Below are 17,886 nucleotides of genomic sequence, written 5' to 3' on the forward strand. Positions count from 1 at the left end.
AACTATATAATTCTACCTTACAAAATATCACAATAGGCATTATATTATGGATATATATGTCTGTTTCAACATCAGTGGCCTATGACTGATAACATATCTCTTTTGAGAGACATACTCTGTATATTTTTCAATTACAGATTCAGCTAGAGGAGTAGGTAACCTGCAGCTCTGGAGCCATATGCAGCCATTTAGCCTCTCTCCAGTGGGTCTCTGTGGCTTTGACACACAAAAAAAAAAAATCACATGAAAATTAATAAGAGTTCATTGGAGGATTGTTATCATGATTGGTTTTTAAGGTGCTGTCCTTGTTTTGTTTTAATGGGAGCTTCCCAGACTAAGAATTTCACATGTATGTACCCAGTGCTACTAAGTGACTAATAAAGCTGAACTGAACTGAACTGAACTAAGCTCACCTGGGCCTTCAAGGCTTTAAAGACGCCTCATGTTTTCACTCGCTCTCTCTCTTCCTGCAGCAAACATCCACCTAGCATCATTGCTTTCGGTTTGCACCTTCAACACCTCCACAGGACACCTGACACACATCTATCCATGGCTTTCATTGCTGACTTTGCTGACCTACGCACTCCATTGGTTATTTAAGTTGATCTGAGTTAAATAAATTATGCTTGTTTTAACTAAATCTATTGTGTGTACTCCCTAAAATGTGTGTCATATGTCTATGGCCTGGCACCTTTTCCTCTAAATTTTTTCAAACCTCAGCGGCGGTGGCTAGTCTTGAGCCTTCCTAGCTAGACTGGCAATGGATTCCAAATCCCTAAAAATAAAAGTCTCAGAGGAAAATACAGAATTTAATACAGGGTGGATAGATTAATTTGCTTTCACATTAATGTTAAGTTACAGTACCAAATAATCATAAATAGCCCACTGCAGAGGAGCCATCTTGTGGTAAAACATATTATTGAATACTCATTTAAACCTATTTTTAATGTTGATAAGCTAATTTAGTCCTAATATGCAGTGTTACTGTAAGGCTCAAATGTATTTTGCAGCTACAGGCATTTTTTTGTTATCATTTTTGATCAAAAATGTCTCTTTTGATAGTTAAGGTTGCTGAACCCTGAGCTACAGAAGATAAACCCCACTGTCAGTGCTATACATTCTTTTTTTTCTCTTTTTTTTTTTTTAGAAATCTATGTGAGTGGGGTTAATGAACATTCAAAATATCCCAAAAATAACATGAATATAAAATAATTTTAAATAAAATTAAAAATTAATAGCCTATATCCCACAAAATACAAGATTTATCTCGAAATAAACAAGCTCTAAAAGATGTTTGTTTTTTTGTTTTGATTTATTCGCGGAAACAAAGTCGACCGGCTGCCATTATGGCTCCAAGTTGTGCTCGGCTACAATCACGACAGGGCGATCCTGGTGAGAGCCAAAATGGCGCCGTTTCCCCTTTAAACAATACAACCAATCGGATTCGTGGATTTTTTTTTCTATCCAATTAAAACCCACATGAAGGGCGGGACCTGCGGAACCGGGAGGAGCTGTTTTGGGGTGTTGTGAATTCGTGTAGCCAAGAAATCTTGAGTGGGAGTTGTCGGGAGAGATTTGTTGTGTGTTTTGCCCGTCGATTCACACCGATCGCCACCTCGCCAGCCGCAGCCATGCCCGGGATAGAGAAGCTGCCGATAGAGGAGACGCTGGAGGACAGCCCGCAGGTAACAGTCCTCTTCCCTGGAGGCTTCAGCTAGCATGCTAACGTTAGCCACATCTACGGCTAGGCTAACTGTCTTTGTAGGCTCAGTGTTTGCCAACAACCAGCGAAGAGATGCCAAGTTCAGGCGGTATGCTAACCGCTAACGGCCCAGCTAACCAAAGCTGTCAAGCGGACGGCTGAAACGGGACACGCCAGCTGTGCATCGGTATCAGACTGCGGCGGCTGCACCGATCAGCTGGCGGGGGGCTCCGTCAAGATGGGAGGTCAACATGTCAAGGGGTGGCACAGCATTCAGCGATGGTTTGCATAGACATAAACTCGTTAAATGACTAGTTAGCCGGCTACTTCCTTAGCCTCTTGGCTCGCTGCTTTACCTCCTGCCACTGATATCTGTTAATCTTTCGACCAAGCAGCAGCAACGTCATCCTGCTGCTTCATGTTATTGTGACACGTTAAAGTTTTATCCCACAGGCCGTCACACTGATGAACAGTCACACACTGTCAATAACCCTGCATCACCAGAACATCCACTGCTCCCATTGTACATTATAACCTAATGCATCAATTGTTAATATGCACATATCATCTGTCACTTTTAATATAAATCCTACTTCACAGTATGTAGACATGTTTACATCATGCACATTCTGTGCATCATCATCCAGCCCATGCACACCCATTCAGTGTTTATTTCCACTATTTATATTGTTTACAACTTACAACTTAGAGGTGGGATGTAGCTAAGTACATTTACTCAGTAACTGTACTGAAGTGCAATTTTGAGATAGGTATTTCCATTTTCTGCTACTGTATGCTTGTACTTCACCATGTCTCAAAGGGAAATATTGCACCTTGTCGATACAGATTAGTAACACAAATGTAACTAACAAATAAATTATGATACATTATTAAGGAAAAAGACGGGAGAAATTCAAGCTTCTCATCAGTGTTTATAGTAAAAAATAAGCCTCATCTTTACTAGCTCTAACATTAAAGTGATGTACACACTATTATACCAGTATTTATAATTTAATAATATGGTATGTGACTCTGAAATGGACCATTGTAACACAAAGAGTGCTTTAACTTTTTGTACTTAAAGTATATTTTTTACTCAAGATTTGAATGCTGGACTTTAGTTGTAAGAGAGTATTTCTTCACTGTGGTATTACCACTTTACATGTGTAACAAACTTAAGTAATCCTCTTCCACCTATGTGGATAGCAGGTATAGGGTTGCAGCAGTATGAGATTTTCATGGTATGATAACCATCTCCAAAAATAATGCAGTTTTATAGTATCACGGTATTACAGAATTTATATTATTATCAATCAGAATGACCCTAAAAACAAATGTTTTATTACTCTAATTGAAAGTTGAAACCATTTTGTTAATGGAAGTATGTGTAAAAAGTCTCCTATTTGAAAATGATTAGAATAAAGGGGTGATTCTCTGTCTGGTTCAATATCGTAGATAAGCAAATGTACACGGTAAGATAACCATCAATGTTTATATTATGGTAGCGTATACTTTGAAACCGGTATATTGCTGCAACCCTAAACTGGTTTAAAAAAAGGTTTCAGTAGGCCCAGTTAATTCAGAGTTTCAGGCTTTTCCTATCCAGCCGTGAGCCCATATACATTGGCATACTTTGTCATTTCAAGTGACAACATGAAAACCATGAGTTGAGTAATTTAACATGAAACTGTGAGACCTGAAAGGAAATTTTGTTGTGGCAGTTAAATATGTTGAATATAATCAGTCAGTGAGAATGTCAAAAACCTAAACTGATCTCTCTTCGCGACACAGGCCCCAGGACTGTGATACTGCTGAAATTATTACAAATACCACATGTGTTTTTATAAGTTAGTAGGTTTAGACCAACCAATCGGCTTAATCTTGTTTACTTATTTCCCACAATGACAGATAAACCTGCTGGCAAGCTAAAGACAAAATGTGTGGTTGAGACACACCTTGAGAACAATACTATACTGTGTGGAAAGGTAACAGGTGTAGATTTACATAGATAGGTGTGGGTTTGGCTTTTGGCAGTTACACCAAGGATCACATGAGGCTGTAACTTCCTGAGGTTTTATGGATCAGTCAAACAATTAACACTGACTTCATGTTCACTAGCTTTGTTTGTGTGTTGGATGTAGACACGCTCTCTGCTGGGAGTGTTTGAGGAGGACACTGCAGCGATATCCAACTACTGCACACAGCTCTATCAGGCCATGCAGAGGATTTATGATGCACAGGTACACACGCACGAGTCACACTGGCTTTATAAAGACAGAACATACAGGAATGTAAAAAGTGTGTCTCCAGCTGTGTCTGTCCTGTTTTCTTTTTCAGAATGAGCTCAGTGCTGCGACACACCTGACCTCCAGACTGCTGAAAGAGTACGACAAACAGGTAGGCTAAGTCAAACCAGCCACCAACCTCATCAAACTTGCCACCTGCCCGTTAACACTAGCCTGACCATGCTACAGCACTAGACATTAGTCTTATAACACTAGCCACAACCTTTAAACACTAGCACCAGTCTTATAACACTAGCCATCAACTTCGTAACACTTGCCACAGGCCATATAACAATAGCTGATGGACATATAGAATTAACCACAGTTTCATAATGCTAGTCATTAGCCTTATAACATTAGTGATCAATAATGTCACACCAAATATCAACATGTTACACTAGCCATCAGTCTCATAAAACAAGCCACTTGCCAAATAAAACTAGCCATCAGCCATAACACTATCCACTGGCTATCTAAAATAAACCACCAGTCTTATTACACCTTCCGTCAGCTTTATAACACTTGCTTCCAGCAATATAGCCCTAGCCACCAGTCTTATTACATTTGCCATCAGCATTATGGTACTAGCCACCAGTCATTTGTCATCAGCATTATAGCACTAGCCACCAGTCTTTTACACTGGCCTCCAACATTATAGCACTGGCCACCAGCCTTTTACACTTGCCATCAGCATTATAGCACTGGCCACCAGTCTTTTTACATTTGCCACTGACATCATAACTCTAGCCACCAGCCTTATTACACTTGCCATCAGCCTGTAACAGTAGCCACCAGCCTTATTACACTTGTCATCAGCCTATAACACTAGCCACCAGTCTTATTACACTTGCCATCAGCCTGTAACACTAGCCACCAGTCTTATTACACCCGTCATCAGCCTATAACGCTAGCCACCAGTCTTATTACACTTGCCATCAGCTTATAACAGTAGCCACCAGCCTTATGACACTTGCCATCAGCCTGTAACACTAGCCACCAGTCTTATTACACCCGTCATCAGCATATAACACTAGCCACCAGTCTTATTACACTTGCCATCAGCCTATAACACCAGCCACCAGCCTTATTACACTTGCCATCAGCCTGTAACACTAGCCACCAGTCTTATTACACTTGCCATCAGCTTATAACACTAGCCACCAGCCTTATTACACTTGCCATGAGCCTTTAACACTAGCCACCAGCCTTATTACACTTGCCATCAGCCTGTAACACTAGCCACCAGTCTTATTACACTTGTCATCAGCCTATAACACTAGCCACCAGTCTTATTACATTTGCCATTGACATCATAACTCTAACCACCAGCCTTATTACACTTGCCATCAGCCTTTAACACTAGCCACCAGTCTTATTACACTTGTCATCAGCCTATAACACTAGCCACCAGTCTTTTTACATTTGCCATTGACATCATAACTCTAACCACCAGCCTTATTACACTTGCCATCAGCCTTTAACACTAGCCACCAGTCTTATTACACTTGTCATCAGCCTATAACACTAGCCACCAGTCTTTTTACATTTGCCATTGACATCATAACTCTAACCACCAGTCTCATTACACTTGCCATCAGCATTATAACCCTAGCCACCAGTTCTATAAAACTAGCCACTAGCTATATCACACTGACAACAGGCCCTAAAGTGTAACAATAATCAAAGCTTTCTAACACAAGCCACAGCCTTATTATACTTACTGTAAGAGCTATAACGCTAGCCACCAGTCCTAAAATAGAAGGCACAAACATTAAAACACCAGTTGGCAGATTTGTAACAGTATTGTGAGTCTTATGACCCCAGCAGCTATATCAAACATCCTTAAATAATCTAATCCATTCCTCTGTGTTGTTGTTGTTGTCTGCAGCGTTTTCCTCTAGGGGGCGATGACGAGGTGATGAGCTCCACCCTGCAGCAGTTTGCAAAAGTCATTGATGAGGTGAGAGAATACAAAGACAACAATGCTCTGTCTGCTGCTGTTCTGTCCTTCTCTTTCATCTGTCCTGATTGTGCCACACAGGCAGATTTCACCTGACATGATTGAACAATTTCCTCTCTGTCTCTCTTTTTGTAGCTGAGTTCCTGTCATGCTGTCTTGTCCACCCAGCTCGCAGATGCCATGATGTTTCCCATCACTCAGTTTAAAGAGAGAGATCTGAAGGGTAGGAAACACATGCAGTACACTAATTATCTAAACCTGCCACACCTCTGGCTCAATGAACCAAAACTGTATCTGACATATTGGTCAGATTAGAAACTGACATCGGTTCCATTATTGACAAAGCACACACACTCTACTGGCTTGCAGTCGGTGTTCCAGTTTATTCCACTGGCGTTGGTTGGGGTTGACATCATGGCTCTATGCAGACCATTTAAGTTCTTCCACACCAAACTGGGAAAACCATTTCTTAATGGACCTAGCTTTGTGCTCAGGGGCACCGTCATGTTGAAACAGAGTAAGGTCTTCCCTAAACTGACTGTTCCCACACAACTGGAAGCACAGCAGCAGTAAAATATTTCCCTTCAGTGCCACTAAGGGACCCAAACTAGGAAAACCGAGCCAGACAAAAAGTACACGTGTACCAAAAGGAAAAATATCCCTTGCACTTTCACTTACAGTTCTTTCTGTGTCCCTGCAGAGATCCTCACTCTGAAAGAAGTCTTCCAAATATCCAGTGATGGTAAGTCAGGACTGCTTCTGGATGAATGAATAATCAAAGCAGCATGTTCTCTTAATCTGGCTGAGATTTTCTCTGCCAACAACCTTCCTGCTCCTACTCAATATGAAAACCAGAGGACAGCTGATGCAGATATTTCTGGAAAAACAATTAAGTTAATATTTCTAGAAAACCAAAAAGTCTTACTTACTTGTTTCTGTCTGCAGATCATGATGTAGCCATTAACAGATATAGCCGCCTGTCCAAGAGGAGGGACAACGACAAGGTGAGAAACACTCCTCACATGACATTTATCATTCAGTACTTCAATACAAAAATGTTTTACTAAGCTCCTGGATAGTTCTTTATTTAAGAGTCTCTAATTTCTAAATAAAAAAACAAGGAAGTTTGCCCAGAAGAACAAAAGAGGGAAAATACAGACAAAGCCCGTGAACTTTGATTTGAGCGAGTATATTTTTTTTAAGACTATTTGTGGGGGGGCTTTTGCCTTTATTTAACATTCAGCAAAAGGCCACAGGTTGCAATCGAAACTGCAGCCACTGCAGCAAAGACATAACCTTGATATATGTGGTGCCCGCTTTACCAGGGGAAATTCCCCGAAAGAAGTGCACCAGTAAAAGTGAAGTAAAGAATCCATTCAGTTGCCTGTAGACACATTTTGCGCTTACAATAAAGACTCTTTAGGCTACGCCAGCAATTAATTGGAGTTAAATAATTGAAAATGTACCAGTTAAACCAAATTATACTGGGCAACTTCTGCAGAAATTATTATAAAAATAAAATAAAATGATAAATGAATAAATAATATACAAAATAAAAATAAAAGTAATTAAAATAAAGAGTTAACTTTTGAATCATCCAGTCTGATTTTGAACATTTTAGCCCATTAACTTCTAATTTAATATTATTTCACTGTATTTTTTACTCCTTTATTTAACAATTCAGTTTTTAGTCAAGTCATCCATTCTGGCCGAGGCCCTTTGCTGCATGTCATCCCCTCTCTCTCCTTGCTTTTCCTGTCTTTCTCTTCCTCTGTCGCATGAAGCAGAAACACCAAAAAAAAAGTCTTAGAAAAAAGATTTTATCTTTGGTATATGATATTATCTCTCAGTTCATTATATTATCTCAGTATATATTACCTTGATACTGAAATAAGAGGAATGTCTTGTGTGTCGCAGTTGCGAGCGGAGGCCGTGGAGGACGTCTACACCTCCCGCAAGAAACAGCACCAGACCATGATGCACTACTTCTGCTCCCTTAACACGCTACAGTACAAGAAGAAGACGGCTCTACTGGAGCCGCTGCTGGGATACATGCAGGCCCAGGTACACACACACACACACACACACACACACACACACACATGCTGTAAACCCGGCATAGCATAGCAGCATGTAGGAGCTTTTCAAGAAGGTGTCATCCATCAGGATTAGCTATTACAGAGAAGCTATTGGAGTCAGTTTCACTCTAGAACAGTTTATAATGTATGTCTGTTAATAGAGAGAAACATTAGACTGAGGTTAAGTGGAGCAGGAAGTGAACATTAGATTGAATCAGTTAAGAGTCGATCTCATGGGGCGCCCTGGTAGCACACTTGGTAGAGTGAGTGCCACTTGTAGGCTGAGTCTTTAGCTGCGGTCTGGGTTGGAGTCAGATCCCTGTGGGCCTTTGCTGCATGTCCCTGTCCCTTCATACCTATTTTTGTACTACCTACTATCTAATAACAGAATAAAAGAAAAATCTGGTTCAGAGCTGTTCCCACTCCTGCTGATGTGTCTTTGTCTGTGTTTGTTCTGTGCAGATCAGTTTCTTTAAGCTGGGATCAGAAAATCTCACCCAGCAGTGGGAGGACTTCCTGGGGACCATAGGAACCAGTGTCCAGAAGTAAGAACCAAACCCCAGACGTCTACAAGAAGTGTCTTATTTCTTTTTTCTTTTTTTTCTTTCCTTTGTTCTACATTCAAGGTCTTAAATAATTTGTTTTATTTTCTTTAACTCGATTTTAAAGCTTCAAAGATATTGTTGTTTTGAAGAAATTGCAAACATAACAACATTATGAAGACGTGAGGGGGGTCATGTGAATTCAGTGTGTTTGTGTCTGTGTGTGCGTGTTTGTAGTGTGCGCCGGGAGATGGAGGAGGAGGTCGGGCAGATGCAGCAGACCATCCAAGAGATGGAGAGATCATGTGACCCGCTGTATGCACCGTGTGACCCCGATCCCGCCCACTCACCTGTCTGTCGCAACCTGACCAGGAAACAGGGCTACCTGCACATCCGCAAGTAAGAAACACACACGCGTGCCCTACATCCCCCTACATCTTACAACAATAAATGATAATGAATAAACAATAATGAATACATTCCTGCTGTTGTGGCAATATTAGTGTCGGATGTTACAGTTGAAAATGTTGTTGAATTGTTTTGTTGTCTCATCATCCAAAGAGTTAAAGTTGCTCCTCTGTGTGTCCTTCAGTAAGACAGGGCTGGTATCGTCCTCCTGGGAGCGTCAGTACTTCTTCACACAGGGTGGTAATCTGATGCAACAGGGCCGAGGCGAGGTGGCAGGCGGGCTGGTCACAGACCTCGACAACTGCTCTGTCATGGCAGTCGACTGCGACGACCGCCGCTTCTGCTTCCAGGTCACTTCCTTCGACGGCAAGAAGTAAGAAGGCTCCCTTTTTTTAAATTTATCTTGCATGAATACACCATAACTATTCAGATGCCTTTTCTGTTTTTAAGTTTCCTGGTTCATATTAGAGTGGAAATGCCACTTTATTAAACTTATTCCTTGTTGTGCGTTCTGTCAGAGTGGTGACGCTGCAGTCGGAGAGCAGGAAGGACTGCGAGGAGGTAAAATATTTTTCTGTCATGTGACCTGCTCTGTATTGACTGTCAGCTGTTCTGTTGTCTCCTCATGCCGTCTCTTCTCTGCTGCTTCCTCCTCCAGTGGGTCTCCACCATCAACAACATCTCCAAAAGGATCTACCTGAGTGAGAACGCAGAGGTCTGTGTCCCACTTCACTTCATTAACCTGTATTTACCTGGTCACGTGATGGAGATTTTGGCACTCAGAGCAGAATCATATGGCCTGCGCTGCCACAGTCACCGCAGATCCACAAGTCACCATAATTATCAACTGTAATAAAATGACAAGCTGATCCTGACAAAGAGAAGGAGAAGTGACCTGATTAGCGTCTCAGCGACCGCTTATAGAGGTCAAAGTTTTTAGGACTGCCGCTGTGGAAAGTCTCTCATTTTCCTCCAGCTATGACGGCCCCTAATGTTGTATATATAATATTATTTTGTAAAACTGGTCAAATATTTGCTGAAATGCAGCTGCATGGTGGTCACATGCTGCAGATGACATTCCCACTTCCAGTGTGGACAGGAAGTTAAAAGACGAAATGCTTTTGTTGCTGGGAAACAACAGGGTCATAGCAGCTTTTTTTAAAAGTATTGTTTCAGCATTTTATTCCTGTATTGGAATGAGAAAGGAGAGAGGAGGGGAACAGCATGCAGCATAGGGGTATTATGGGGCAACAGTAGATTAATGCATATTGTTTTAAAATTACATTTATTGGTGACATGTGGCAGGAAAGTTCAGATGTCCATGTACTTTTGACCATAGTGTATTTTAATCTAATATGTAAAGCAGTGGATCCCAACTGGTCCAGCCACAAGGTCCAGATTTCTGCTTAGTAATTAGTTCAAGGTTCACACAGTTTAATAAATTCAGCGTCATGCTTGTGTTTGGCCATGTCATTGAGCTAGTTTGCTGTCTTAGTTCAGTAGCTGTCTGTTATTCTGTCACTCTACAGCAGCAATCAACACTTCAGAATAAACGGTCTGTCCCGGAAATTCAGAGTACTTCAAAATAAAGTGAGTGACACATTTGTGGGTCACTTTTGGCCCATTCAGAATGGACCCACAACCTACTTTTGGACCACAACCCACCAGTTGGGAACCACCTATGTAAAGCACATTGGAACTTTATTTGAACAGTGTTGTATATTTATTATCAATTGATTCAAAGATTCAAAGTTGAAATGCAGTTGTAGCCACCTCCATGTTACACTCATAGAAAATGTATAAATAGATGTAAAAGATATTTAAATTAGATCAGAATACAAACAATAAATTAGGCAATAAAGTTTAACAAACAATATAAAAGTAGCACATGAGGAAGAAATGAAAAGGAAAGCTGAATTCGATTTACAAGAGATGTGTATGTGTACCGTGAAATTAGAGTAGTGAGACACTGTACTGAAAAAAAAAAGGAAAGATTTTACTGACAAGCTGTTTGAATTCATGCATTTGAAACTGTTTCCTATTGGTTGACGCTGACAGTACTGTCATCCTATTGGCAGGAGCTGGCAGCCAGAGTGAACCAGTCAGCTCTTGAAGCCGTGACGCCTTCGCCATCCTTCCAGCAGAGACATGAGAGCATGAGACCCAGCAGGTGTGTGTTTGTGTGTGTCTGACATGATGTTAAAAGCCCACCAGCAAGCAAATACTGAGCAAACAACAACTACAGAGCTACAAGGTGTGATCAACAACCTCATAACCAATCAGGTGCCAGATATAATAAAGATGGACACTTGTAGGCCAGTCACATTTCCGTGGGAAAACTGTGACTCCACCAGTAAGACCATCCATCTCTCTCTTTCCATTCCAGTAAAGGGCGTGTGGGCCGAGCGAGCAGTATCAGCTCTGTGGGCTCCGAGCCGTCGCCCGCCCTCTCTGTGCTCTCATTGGATGCACTGGTTGCTCCGGAAACACCCATCCAGTTTGACATCATTTCCCCCGTCAGCGAGGAGAACTCAGCACAGAGCAAGACGGCAGCACAGTCCGGCAGGTGTGTGTGTAATGTATTGATGCTAAAGCTACCTCATGCCTTTCCTCCTGTGTTTAACATTAGTTTTAAAGGGACAGTACACCTAAATTAGTTAAAAAATTAAAACTTCTCTGTCATGGAATCCCTCCAAACAAGAATTTTTTTTCCCCCAGATCTAGATCTGTCCCCTAGATTTCTGCCTCCACCCAAATACATCGACAAGCTTGTGTGTTATCTTTTAACATAGCAGCCACTGGATGTTGTTCAGTTCTCTGTTTATGTGTTTGTCCACAGGAGGAGTAATCCATTCGGAGAGTCAGGAGACGGCACATCAGAGGACAGTGAAGGTACCGTCTGTCTGCTCCTGTGTCAATCATGTTATCAATATTTTATATTGTTTCATTTGAATAACATTATTCGTGGTTTCTGCCAGAAACCAGACAAATTAGTCAACTCAGTGGAGTGGGCAGGATTCAAAGGTTTGGACCCAGGCAACAGAAAACATCCAATGTAACTATAGTTGGCAGCTGTAGTGGGTGTTGTTCCCCTCGTCACCCACAGGGGGCAGCACAGAGACCATTTCACACTCGCAAACATACTTTTCAAACATGAGAATTGCATCTCACTGTCTGTTCCCTGAGCTTGCAAGTAAAAACAATCTGTCTCTCTCACATAGTGGATTTAAGATATATTGTATATACAGCACATGTACTATATATGTAAATATTTCCCTCTGTGTCTGTTGTCCAGATTCGATCCTACACCAGCTCTTCATCGTTCGCTTCCTGGGCTCCATGGAGGTGAAGACTACCGAGTCAGCAGATGTCATCTCTGAGACCATGAGGCAGATCCTGGCAGCCAGAGCCATCCACAACATCTTCAGGATGACCGAGTCACACCTGCTGGTCACCTGCGACTGCCTCAAGTATGAACCACAGAGTGTGTGTGTGTGTGTGTGTGTGTGTGTGTATGTGTGTGTGTGTGTTTTGGATTAAGTTGTCATTGTGGGGAAATCTTTTTCCCTTTAATGACAGAGCAGCTATGGATTGACAGGAAATGTAGGAAACAGAGGGGGAATGACACGCAGGTAGGGGCTGTGGGCTGGAATCGAACCACTGCAAAGGACTTGGAGCCCACACTCTACCCAGTCAGCTGAAGGTCGCCCCATTGTGGAAAATCTTGTGAAGACATTTTGACTTCAAGAGACAGGAACCTGGTGTGTGACCGTGCACTGTTAGTTAGTTAACTGTACTGTTTATTATAGTCAAAATATGGATATGTGTAAGCCCAGACACACCAAACAGACTTCAGAGAACTAGCAGCGATGACAGCCCCCTGCTGCGTCGCCTCATGTTGCCATGTCTTGGCCAAAAAGTTGCACATTAACACATGTTGAATCGCCCACTTTTTTTCTCTGTGCAGTAAATGGTCTTTAATATCAGTGTTTTTCTTTTCAGGCTCATTGATCCTCAGACACAAGTCACTCGACTCAGGGTGAGATGATTTCTGTTTCTCTGCTCTGTTAGTTTTAGTTTCATCAGACACGTTTCTAATGATTCATCATCTCTGTGTCCTCCTCCTGTCTCCTCCTGTAGTTCCCTCTCTCCAGTGTGGTTCAGTGTTCATCCCATCAGGACAACAAGAGGCTGTTTGGTTTCGTTTTGCAGCCGACGGCCGGTCGGGGTGACAGCCGAGCCGTCTGCTACATCTTCGAGTCCAACAACGATGGAGAGAAGGTCGTCCGTCTGTCCGGCTGTTCATCTGTTAGTGTCACTGTCCAGCCCTCTGTTTGGTCCGTCTGTCTGACCTGTGTGTGTTCTTCATGTGTTTCAGATCTGCGACAGCATCGGTCTGGCCAAGCAGATAGCTTTCCACTCTGAGATGGTGAGACTGATTTGAAACTTCCTTACTCTGAAGCTAACACTAGCTCATTCACGTTTTGTTGATGGTGTCCTCAGGTGTTGTTGTGGAGGTGAATTATTTCTGTTGTCTTATTGTTGCGTAGGACCGTAAGGCCGTGGAGAAGAGGAAGGAGCACGACAAGGCCAAAGAGAAACAGCAAGAAGAACTCAGCAAACAGAGACAGATAGAGAAGGTGACCTTTAACCCTGTCACTACACTGACACATTTAGATATAATAGTATAGATATTAAACTTCAAATTTAAATGTCTTGTTCCTTGTTTTTCTTCCAGGATCTGGAGGAGCAGAGCCGCTTGATCGCCGCCTCGAGTCGCCCCGCTAACCCGCCTGCCGCTGACGGACAATTTCTAGTGCTTAGCAACAGCCAATCGGAGGACAGCGATGCAGGGGAGGAGGGGAAGAAGAGGGGCGAGTCTGAAGCCTAACAATAATAACGAAGGATGCATGTTTTACCACCCAGGCGAGTCCCAGCTGGTATTGTCAAAGCAACAGCTCAGGAATCAGAGGAGGGGAACACCGCCCGCCTGCACGCCCGCGGGGACAGCTCGCTGCCTGGGACAGGAAAACATGTGCTCCCTCTCTTGCTGGACTCTGAAGTTTGTGGTGGAGCCTGTCACTCTGAGGACAGAGGATAAACTGAACGCACCCTCGCTATAAAGAGGGGGAGGGGAGTATGAGAGGAAGCGTCTCGTCACAGACTCGTGTGTTTTATTTCTGTGTGTAAAAACGCTGCTTTTTATACCGGCTCCACTCTCCAGAAAAGGATGCAAATATAGATCTAACCTGTAAGTTTCTGTTTATTATGTTTATTTTATAGAAAATCCTAACAGCAGTGACAGAGGATTTAAAGCAAAGCAACACGTGTGGAATTATGAACCAGGATCTGAAGGAGACAGAGTTGGATTTGGACGATGTGAGCTCTTGTTTAAGGGCTGTTTGGTCGTAGGTGAAGGTTTACCTGAGATCCCAGAGGGCAAAAGGACATCGCAGTATTGTTGGTTAAAGAGTGATAGAAACAAAAAGAGAAGACACAGGAGGAAGAGAGAGCAGGGAGTCCTTCCTGTTGTGATGTGTTCATCAGCTGACCATGTTAACAGCATCCTGCAGTGATGGATTTAAGAGAAAAATCTTTAGGGTTGGGCGATATGTTGAAATTCTCCACCTGGCCACACCTGTGTGTGTGTCTTACACCCGTTTTCATTAATCAACAGGAAAATGCAACTGTACACCTTCTGAATTCAAGTTTCTCTCTGTCACCAATCCAAGGTCCTGTCTACACATGTACAGATATTTTTGGAAACAGATATTTTCCTCGATGTTTTGACCTCTCATCCACATGCAAACAGTTTGAGGTCAATAAATGATTTTTTTAAGACGTCTTCTAAGGTGCAGATTTATTAAAACTCTGGTTACTTTGCAGCTGTGTGGACACGTAAAACAGAGAGTTTGAGAAACGATGTCATCTGCAGACAGAATTTTTTTTTTAATTTAGAGGAAAAATATCTGTTAAAACAATACCTGTATACATGTAGACGGGGCCCCAAGACTAGCATAGCTCCCTTGTTTACTCACCGTAAAATACACTTAATTGAAACTCGACAGAAACAAAATATAATCAACAAAACCATCTTAGTTTGTCTTTCCATTGCTACAACGATCAATAACTGTGGTTTGGTCAAAATGAAACCTTTGGCTCATTGAGTTAGATGATAAAATATGCTGCCTCTACACGCTGGTTTTCCCCGCTGTGTCTCAGTGTCCACTGAGCTGCGGCTCTCACTCATTTTTTGGAGGCAGATGATTAAATTAGCACAAATAAAATGACAAAAATCGCTCCCTAAAATAAAAACCACTGATGTACTGAGCCGATCAATATTCACTGATATATATTCGTCCTATCGCCCAACTCTAATTATCCTCCAGTCGCTGGTTTTCACTCATTTCACAGCAGAATGAAAATCGACTTGTAAGTCTTGAAACTTGCTGACTCACCATCATAGGAGAGCACTGATTATTAGTTGATTAATTAATTAGTTGATCAACAGAAAATTAATGTGCAACTATTTTACTAATCAATTAATCAATTGTTGTTTTTCAAGCAGAAATGCCAAAGCTGTAAACGTTCCAGCTTCTCATGTGTGAGAATTTGTTTCTGGGTATTTTCTAACTGTTTTCAGATGTTTTAAAGACCAGTAAACTCATAGAAAAAAACTGATCGGCAGATTAATGAACAATAAAAAAAAAAAATTGTTAGCTGCAGCCCTACGTCACAGTGGAAATGACAACTTTAACTGTAATGAAGAGTGATGTCATCACTTCAATAGAGCAGCTGTACATCCAGACTGATTTGAAAAGACACAACTAAAGCGAATCCTGAGTCTCTGCAAGCTGATTTTCATAATAGTAAAGTGAGGTAAATTGAAGGTTGCGGCTGTATGAAGGTGGAAAGAAACATATTCTGAAATCTACAACATCATCTAATCAGGATGGGTTTGTTGGTTTACAGGTCAAAAGATTTTCTAGATGTCTGCTGTTAAAATTGTGCTTAATTTTGACGACACATTCTGCAAACAAAATGACAAAATATTAACCTGTAAATCATGAAATCAGTGCTCACTGACTATGCTATGCCATAGAAACAGATACTGCTGACAGTAATTGCTGCAGTTTTATGCAAAAACATATTTGGAGACAAAAATATCTGCAATTTTAAAATATTAAATTTCAGCAACACTTGTTGTCGTAGAAGGTCAAATTCTATCAGCTGTACTTTAGCCAAAGTGGAAATATTTGGGCCCAACCTACTTTTGATGTAGAAAATGACTGCATGTGCCAATATTAACTTCATTATGTCATCATTTTCTGTATTTGTCGACGAAATTGTAGACGTCATAAGCCCTGCTTTGCCCAGCATCCCCTGCATGTCATGCTGTTTGTATGCAGTGTGTATTGGCATGTTGTCAGGGCCGGAGCCAACATGGCCGCCACTGGTACCCCTTTTCCACCACCATAGAACCAGATCCTTTCTGGTTTCCGAACCTAGTGTTACAGAGCATTTTGACCAAAACTGAACTGGTTCGAAACCTGAAAAGTTGACTCTCAGCTGGAAACGAAAAATAGCGGGTTTTCCTTGACCTGAAGTATGAACCGTGACGACATCAGTTGGCGTGTCATATTGTACAGGTTGGAAAGAGAGGATGGAAAAGACAACAGTGGAAAAGTCAAGTGAGAAATTGTCCTTCGTAGGTCCATCATTGTTTTTTGGTAAAAACAAATATCTGCAATAACAGAGCAAAAGTTTTGAAATCTGGAATTTTGCTGCTCTTTACTTCCATAGTGCATTTTGCAACGCTCCTCGTTGATGACGTATCCTTGGATACAATGCTTCTGTGCAAAACTGTTGGAATTGTGAGCTGTTTCGTTGGATAGCACCAAGTTTCTAAGAATCCTGAACAGAACGGTTCAAGAACCAGAGCTAATTTGATAGAAAAGGCATATGGAGGGTCATGGTGTGAAACTTAAGAAAAGAAAATCAGATTTTTTTTTAACCTCTTTTATTTGAAGATTTTATTCCAAAATTAGATGCCTGCAACTTCTGCCTCTTACACAGTGAACAGCTGCATGAAAGTAGCGCTCAACAATGAGAATCGTAAACTGTTTATAGGCCACAAAAGAGCCAAAGATGCTTCGCTCTTATTTCTTGATCTGAGTTTAAAAAGTTGGAGATCAGCACAAGCACAAATCTGATCCAACGATCTCTCCACCTTTACTGTATTTGTTGGCACGTCTCCATTCTGAAAACTGAAAGAAAAAAAACGTTATGGCTCGACTTTTGTCTTCTCTGATAAGCTGGTGCATTTTAATCATGCAGAAAACATTAACATTTTAACACAAACGTTCTGCCAAATAATCCGCTGAGTCAGTGTGTTCCTCCTGACGTCACAATATTTATCTGTGCTTTAATACAAAATATTTCTGTCATTTGTTTGAGGCCTTTTTCTGTTTCTCACAGGTTTTATTCATTAATCTTTTTATCCCGAGTGAGTCACGATGATAATCTGTAGAAAAACAACTGAACAAGCTTTAGTTCCAACATCTATAGACATACGTGTAGAGAGGTGAAAGGTCAGAGGTCACAGGCTTCTGTGGGGAAGTTAGCATGGTGAAGACGTTTCTAAAAGCCTGAATCAACAGTTATTGATGATGATTATTTTGGGATGGTGGGGATGGGGGGATGTTTTCTTGCTGTAACCAGGTGAAGAACGAGCTGCACTTTACTGATGCAAGAAAACGTGCTGGGATCGATGATGTTGAACTGTAAATATGTTTCAGTGATAATTGTTTCAGTGTCATGAATAATTAAAAAAAGGCTTTTCAGTGATAAATAAAAGCACTAACTCCACCCGCCCAGGTCCGTCTGCTCGTGTTTGTCAGATCAAACAAAC

The 17,886-nt window shown here is 41.5% G+C and overlaps 1 protein-coding gene across 1 annotated transcript; it reads left to right on the forward strand.

The window, feature by feature from the left end:
* Nucleotides 1–1,489: 1,489 nt before the first annotated feature.
* On the forward strand, nt 1,490–17,843 carry appl1 (adaptor protein, phosphotyrosine interaction, PH domain and leucine zipper containing 1). Its single transcript, XM_033626910.2, has 22 exons — nt 1,490–1,685; nt 3,844–3,942; nt 4,040–4,099; nt 5,876–5,947; nt 6,083–6,170; nt 6,648–6,689; nt 6,893–6,951; nt 7,865–8,011; nt 8,488–8,570; nt 8,805–8,966; nt 9,160–9,348; nt 9,494–9,536; nt 9,634–9,690; nt 11,054–11,145; nt 11,362–11,541; nt 11,815–11,867; nt 12,271–12,445; nt 12,978–13,014; nt 13,116–13,256; nt 13,354–13,404; nt 13,526–13,615; nt 13,714–17,843. The coding sequence occupies exons 1-22, from the start codon at nt 1,632–1,634 to the stop codon at nt 13,864–13,866; spliced, it is 2,127 nt and encodes a 708-aa protein (XP_033482801.1). The 5' UTR covers nt 1,490–1,631; the 3' UTR covers nt 13,867–17,843.
* Nucleotides 17,844–17,886: the final 43 nt, after the last annotated feature.

Source organism: Epinephelus lanceolatus, chromosome 1 (assembly GCF_041903045.1).
Source record: "Epinephelus lanceolatus isolate andai-2023 chromosome 1, ASM4190304v1, whole genome shotgun sequence".
NCBI lineage: Eukaryota > Metazoa > Chordata > Actinopteri > Perciformes > Serranidae > Epinephelus > Epinephelus lanceolatus.